Below are 7,027 nucleotides of genomic sequence, written 5' to 3'. Positions count from 1 at the left end.
ATATATATATATAAAATTATAGATGTTAATTTAAATAAAATAATTTTATGTTATTATAATTTTAATATTATTCTTAGTTTATGAGTAACTTTTTAAATTTTTTTCTAATAACTTTATATTAGATAAATTAATTCTTAACAAAAAAAATTGACAAATAAATCTCTATCCTCTAAAAATTTTACAAATTAGTTTTTTTTTATTAAAATAAATAATTAAATTAATTTTTTATTATTTACATTTTTAGATAATTTAATCTCTCAGCATGTTATATATAAAAAAACAATTAAATGAGTTCAAATTTGTGGCATATGCTCGGTTCATGACTCGATTGATTTTAATTTTAGAGACATAAAGAGAAATCAAATCACGGGTAAAAAGAGGGAACGAAACTCCTCAACTGTTTAATCACCAGATTCTGGTTAGCTTCATTAACGCTTCTTTCCTGATTTGATTTTATTGATGCAATTACATTTATCTGATGCTAGGTTTGGAACTCTTGAGTGATTTGGTTGCGCATGAACTCCTTTCTCCACTTTTCTCATTTTGTTTTCTGCATCGATGTTTGAATTCTGTGTTTCATTGCTATTGAATCGCCATGGTTGATAGTTTCAGCGATGTTCTAATAATGACTTTGATATTAATTAGTTCTGAAGCTTTTCATATACTCCTATGATTAAATCTCGTTGCAGTTTAATAGATGAAAAGCAACAGCATATTTTAGTGAAGCTGTAGATTCAAGAAATGTAGTACAGGAATCTTGGGAAAGTTTTTTGCAGGTTTTTACTAGGGTAATGCTTTTTTTTTTCAATTATTATTTAAAAAAATTGAAATGAAATGTCTCTTTCTTTTTGTTCGCTCATTGTTTTCTGTAGTTTCGATGTAAAATCTTGGGTTTTTTTTGTTTATTTTATTATTATTTTTTAAAGGTTGTTATATGGGATGCAGAGAAATGACTGTATTCACATAAGCTGATCCAAATCTATTTTTCTTTCTTTAATGTCCGTGTTCTGATCTTCGGTATCTTGGGGAGTTCTTCTTTCAAGGTGTTCATGTTATTTGGCCAAACAAAGATGGTTTCTGTGTTAACTAACTAATTCAATTTTCATGCTAAAGTTCCTCTTTTTATATAGATGTTGTCATAAATGAAAATTTTAGTTTGTTTAAGAGGATAACTTTTGACAGTGTATTTGATTTGGGGGGCATTATAAGAAATGGATGAACTTTGTAATGGGGAAATGTGTGTGCTTCCTGTGTTCATTTTGTATCTCCCGGCAAATCATTGGTACTGTCTTGAGCTAAAGAGTTCAGTTTTGTAATTACTGAACCTTGATTGGTTACCTCGGTTGATCTATTTATACTGTCTCGGCAAGAACTATATTGTTTATCCCTGATTGGTTATTTCCAAAGCTAATATACCTCGATCTAGTTATGTTATGTTGTTGTGCTAGTTCATATAGGAGTTTCGGGTAGTCAAACATATTATGATTTCTAATTGGTAAGTGGATTGAGCTTTTTATAGACTATAGTTGTGCAGGAGCTATTTATAGTTGTGACCCGTGAACCATCAACTTGATGTGCTTTTTTTAGCACAGTCCATAATCACAATTCACAACTTGAATGGCTAATGGATCTACCGCCTCTACTTTTAATAGTATGCAGTGACAACAAAATCTCATTTTATATACTGAGTAGACTTTGCTCGTAACAATATCCCCCACCCCCCATTATATTAACATAAGTAGAAAGAATATGATTCCTCCTTTGCAGAAATAATGCTTCATGTGTTTGATGAATACTCTTTCGAATTGTTGGTTTCAACCAAAGTTGCATAATCACTTTGCTCTAAGAGTTTATTGCGTAGTCAGAAGTACAAAAAGGAACATAGTAAGGTTGATCCGTACTCAAGCTTAGATGGGAAAGGAAAGCAGTGGTAATATGGAACAGTGGCTGAATAAGATGGCTTCAGAACCGTACTACCTGTTTCATTTCTTATGTTTCTTCTCCTATTTGGTTGTTCGTAGCTCTGCTGTTCAAGTGTTAACACCTCAGCTCACCCTAAGTCTTCTTCGTCGCGTATCTCTCTCTCTCTCTCTCTCTCTCTCTCTCTGTTTCTCTCTCTCTCTCTCGTTTGGTTCTTTACAAATTGCTTAATTCTTGCATCTCTCACATTTACTTGCAGGAAATATTAACAGTGTTAGTGTTTGCCGTGCTGGTTGCCTTGAAGGTACCTGCTACTGAAATCAGATAGAATTTGTTATCTATTTTCAAAATTATTGCATCGAAAGTATATTGTCAATTTGTCATATTACTCGAACATAAATTGAATGCTATGATTCATTCAACATCAATATCCAGAGCTACCTAAGTTTACAAGATGAAAGAACTAGAATGATCCAAATGAAACAATTATTGAAGGAAACAAATTGCTTTGGTATGAATTCTTCGCAGAAAAACATCAGATTGTGAATTGCAGGATCTAAACATCAACTGTCTTGTGCAATTGTACCAAATAGTTTGAAAAGGTGTAAATGACTCCATTAACATCTAAATTTATGCGCAAAATGCAAACCATTAAAAGGCTCATCAAACAAGTATGTGATTTGTTGGTACTAAGATTACCAGCTGTTCTAACCCTTGAGAATGCCATAAGTGAAAAATTTCCTGTTTTTATAGGAAAGTAAAAAACTTAATGCTGCTATTTACAAGATCACGATCTCACTTTCTATTACCTTTTTAAGTAACTCTCTAAATTGGCTTTGTTTCTGAGGGGCAATGTAATTTTTTTATTTGAACGGATATGGTACATCAACTGGTGTCTCACATACCACTGGTATGACATTTGACTTGTGTATATTCAAGTATATCTCTTTATCCCGTTGCAGGCAGTGAGAGAAGAAACATGGGAAGCATTTATAGCTGATATTCTTTTTCTTGCCAAGGTGATGAGGATTGATGCATTTGCAAAAGCTTTTTACCTTTCTTCTTTGATCCAATCATTTCACTTCCCATTTATTTTATTTTATTATTTTTAGGGGGTGGAGGATCTATTTGACTTTTAGATAGGTCATGATATAATATTTGTCAGCAATTAAGGTGCTTATTGTACTGTAGACCATGCATATTGTTTGCTGCACAATATTTGTGGCTTCATCTTTTCTACTTCTCAGCTTCTATCATTTTCATTTTCCAGATTTGTCTTTTTGCCCTTGCCTTTACACTGGATCGCTGCATAGCTCTTTGGTATATTCTTGTATTTCTAGGTGGGTAGTTTTCGTGTTACGCTGAGCTTTTTAAGTAAAGTATATACTTCTGGCCTTGTAATTGAAATTTTGTTCACTCCACATTTCTTCCTGGAATTCAAGTAAGCTCAAGTATGGCAGCTGCTTATTTTCCCTTTTCTTTTTGTAGAATGCAACAACTTATATACTTTCCCTTCAAATATATTAACCAATAATACAGTTTTCATCTGTTTAAAATTGATTATAAGTCCAAGTAGTTCGTTGGATGATTATTGAAAGTTAATTATCGATTTTGTGATTCACACTACCATGTTGTATTGCAGTGATACATATGCTAACACAGCAACCTCCATCTGAAGGACTAGGTACTGTTAAAAGGGGTTGGGTGATTTTCCTTATATGTTTTACCTTTCATTATTTTACAAACTTCATAGTAGATGAAAGTATCAAATATATACAAGAAATCGTTCTCGTTTAATGTAGTGGCTAATGTTATTCTGTTTCTCTATAATTGATTCATCCAGGTGCCTCTACCAAGCTAACACCGTTGCAGTTAGAAGGCCTGTTGACAGAGGGGAGCACATCAAGATTATGGCTAGTAAGTACCGCCAATTGAATGAAAATTCTTTATGAAACTCTTAACTGTTAAAGATCTGTGACGGGTTAGTTATATGCACATTGATGATAACCTCATGTATACAAATAAAGCTTGTTTGGGAATGATAACCATATGTACATAAAGCAAAAAAATTTCTCCCTTAACAATTTACTTCCAAACATGTGCTAACTTTGTTCTTGGTATAGATGACATTGATGGCAATCTTGAACAAACTTAGGAAGCTTGTTGGGGAAAAAGAACTATGATTATACAATCTAATACCATTAAGAAAAAAATTCTCCTCTTTATCACATTGTTGTGGTGTTAAATAAATTATGTGAGTGAAGGAATTATGTTTTTGTACCTTGTCATTTACTAGTTGTTTATGTTTAAATTCTTAATGCGTGAAACACCACCCACTGTTGTTGAAACTTGAAAGGATTACATCAGAACTGTTAGGAATGTTTCCATGCCATTCTTATATTTTAGAATCTCTTTCATTGTCCCAAAAATTATCCATTTCTTACTTCCATGAACTGGCAGGTAGAATTTTGTGCTTCATATTCATCTTCTTGCATTCGCTCAAGTCGGCATTTTCCTGAGCTCTCAATTACGTATGCTTCTATTGCCTTTTGACTTAAATCGACACTGTGTAGACTGGCCTGATATGAGCTGTTTTTATGCCTTCACACTCTCTCTGACAGATATTCAAACAAAAATTTATCATTTGGGATAGTTGATCTCGGACTCTTTCCAAATGCTGCTGAAAAATTTGGAATATCTCTTGGTGGTAAATAATATTGATATATGACATCTATTTTTTCTCTCTCAATTTAAACATCAAATTGCGTTCTGCTTACTGTTATCGGATCGATCTTCAGTTATTTTATCAGAAATATGGCATTTTATGAAGTCTTCTGATTGTCAGGATTCATGGGCCAGCTACCGACGTATATCTTATTTGAGAATGCTGCTGAAGTTGCACGCTTTCCAGAGTTGGATTTTGAAGCAACATTCTTTAACCCTACAATTACTAAGGTATATTTCTCTCTCTCACACACACTTATACTCAGATTTTGTGAGACTTGAATTGCTATTTTGAATAATCACTAGAACATAATGTAATTGTAAGATAAAGGTCAACTGATCCATCTATCCTTTTACTTTAAAACTTTTTTCCTTAATTTCATTATGTCATATCACTTGGTGAGTGAGTATTTGAATATTCATCCTTTGATTTTGGGTAGAATGAGAGTCATTTTGGTAGTTCCTAATGCCCTGTGATCATTGATTATCATTACTAAAGAATTTGATCATACCATATGGGTTATCATATACAGGGCTTTCTTTCTCGGCATTTCGAGCTTGATCGGCACCTTCTCGATTATGTAAATGGTAAATAGGCAACTGCACTAAGGCTGCGTTTGGAATGAAGGGAAGGTTGAGATAGACAACTAAAATTTTAAGACATTAGTATCTTTTTGAGATGCACATTGAGACAGTGAATTCTAGTATCACAGATCTATCTGTCTTCGTCTCAATGCAATAGAAGATATTTGCGTTATAAGATATTTATATATTTTGTATTAGGACACTAACCAAACACAACCTAAGGCTACATTGAATGCCAATTTTTTAGGCTTTGTAATTTGACCTTTTAATTAAGGTTCAAATCCAAATATCCCAGTCATTGGGATTTGTTGATTTTAGAATGTTAAAATGGCTTTTTTATAGAATTGTCTGATATCACTTACTACTCAAGCATTTCAAATTCAATGCGGCACAAATTAATAATGTGTACACTAAGATTAGTTATTAAAATCAACTACTAGTATAAAATACACAATGTCATAAGGTAGTCAATCTCCGGCACCTCTGTTGATGTGGCTGCACCTTCTATTCTCCAACAGTTTGCCTTGGCTCTACCAATTACTATCTTGCCACTGGTTGCTATGTGCTCTATTTTGTGTCTTATTGATATTTGTTGGGATAATGATCAAATTAGTCTCTAAAAAATGAGTCTTTTTTTGAATTTATTTTTAAAAAATTTTATCAATTAAATTAGTAATTTAAAAATTACATATTATTATGTTTGTCCTTATGTCACTTCAATGTTAATTGAATTTTAAACAACATACATAATATCTAGTATGTTTAATTGAATACTGACTAAATATGTTTATAAAAATCTATTCGTTCTCTTTTTGTCTATTACATAAACCCTAATTTGAGTATAACCCAAAAAGAGATGGGAGGATTAGTGGCTATGACAATAATTTTCTACTAAGATACATAGAGCAATTGCATATTTGCTTGGATCAATTGATGAAAAAAAATAAGTATAATGTTTGAGGACATAGTTGGAAGCCAGAGAAAGTTATAACTTTTTTCTTCAATGTATTTTTTTATTTTGTATTTTTTAATTATTGTTAAAATAAATAAATAATTTTATATATAATAAATATATAATTATAAATGTTATATATATAATTATAAATATTAAGTTAAATAAGATAATTTTGTGTTATTATTTTTCTAATTATAATTCGTTTAGTCCAATTAAAACTAAAAACAAACCTTAAGTATAACACACAATGCTCCATTAAGTGGCTAATGGCAGAAAAAGAGAATGTTGAGTTGTTGACAAAAAAAAAAAAGAACACAGATCAATGTAGAACATGATATCAGGGGCCAGAAAATAAAATAAAATAAAATTGACAAAATAGATGGAAAAATTTCCCGATCATTTGTCACATTATTTGAATATTATTATATCTCCTCAGATAAGCAATATATTCATTCTTTTTTAGGAAATGGCTGCCGGAAACGTATAAAAGGTTCATTATCAGCTTTTAAATGTTGCAAACTGTGTTCTTTCACAATAGGTTTTTTCAGTCACAAAAAAAAAAATCAAAATTTTCAATTAGCATCAATCAAATAATTTAAAATTGATTCCATTCAATCGTTAAACTTACATAAATTAAAAAGGCAGGTACAAATTAAATAAATGTAGATAAAGACAATAACAAATATACTGAGGAGCAGAACTTGTTCAAGCTAGTTTTCATAGCAATTTTTAATTCTTTTGGAGATAATTTTTGAGCCTTGGCCAGGGTATGTTTTGTTGAAAAAATCGTCTATTTCTTATTTTCTTTCATTCTTTAACATATTTAATTCTTCAATTGCATGC

At 31.3% G+C, this 7,027-nt stretch overlaps 2 protein-coding genes across 5 annotated transcripts in view; both read left to right on the top strand.

Annotated features, from left to right (window-relative positions):
* Positions 1–302: 302 nt before the first annotated feature.
* LOC107495180 (uncharacterized) lies at positions 303–5,502 on the top strand. 4 transcript variants are annotated; one of them, XM_052262554.1, is made up of 12 exons: positions 312–418; positions 690–788; positions 1,866–2,073; positions 2,180–2,224; positions 2,883–2,939; positions 3,191–3,260; positions 3,563–3,604; positions 3,764–3,837; positions 4,381–4,451; positions 4,542–4,627; positions 4,766–4,875; positions 5,178–5,502. In XM_052262554.1, the coding sequence occupies exons 3-12, from the start codon at positions 1,912–1,914 to the stop codon at positions 5,238–5,240; spliced, it is 780 nt and encodes a 259-aa protein (XP_052118514.1). In that variant the 5' UTR covers positions 312–418; positions 690–788; positions 1,866–1,911; the 3' UTR covers positions 5,241–5,502. The 4 variants fall into 4 exon arrangements, with proteins under 4 accessions (XP_052118515.1, XP_015971763.1, XP_052118514.1 ...); XM_052262556.1 differs by having other exon boundaries at positions 1,862–2,073; XM_052262555.1 differs by lacking the exon at positions 690–788 and having other exon boundaries at positions 303–418.
* Positions 5,503–6,650: 1,148 nt separating this feature from the next.
* Positions 6,651–7,027, top strand: part of LOC107495132 (casein kinase 1-like protein 4) — a 6,077-nt gene continuing 5,700 nt past the window's right edge. The window contains exons 1-2 of the mRNA XM_052263127.1: positions 6,651–6,665; positions 6,826–6,829. Coding sequence (XP_052119087.1) covers positions 6,651–6,665; positions 6,826–6,829 — 19 coding nt within the window. The remainder of the gene's footprint in view (positions 6,666–6,825; positions 6,830–7,027) is intronic.

Source organism: Arachis duranensis, chromosome 6 (assembly GCF_000817695.3).
Source record: "Arachis duranensis cultivar V14167 chromosome 6, aradu.V14167.gnm2.J7QH, whole genome shotgun sequence".
Classification (NCBI taxonomy): Eukaryota; Viridiplantae; Streptophyta; class Magnoliopsida; order Fabales; family Fabaceae; genus Arachis; species Arachis duranensis.
Note: the sequence above shows the minus strand (reverse complement) of the source record. Positions and strands in the feature narration are given on the sequence as shown.

Coding starts and splice junctions, on each gene's coding strand:
- LOC107495180 (XM_052262555.1), top strand. CDS start 1,912: ATGGGAAAGGAAAGCAGTGGTAATATGGAACAGTGGCTGAATAAGATG. Junction 3,261..3,562: donor GTATATTCTTGTATTTCTAG/GTGGGTAGTTTT, acceptor GTTGTATTGCAG/TGATACATATGCTAACACAG. Junction 4,452..4,541: donor TTTCCTGAGCTCTCAATTAC/GTATGCTTCTAT, acceptor TCTCTCTGACAG/ATATTCAAACAAAAATTTAT.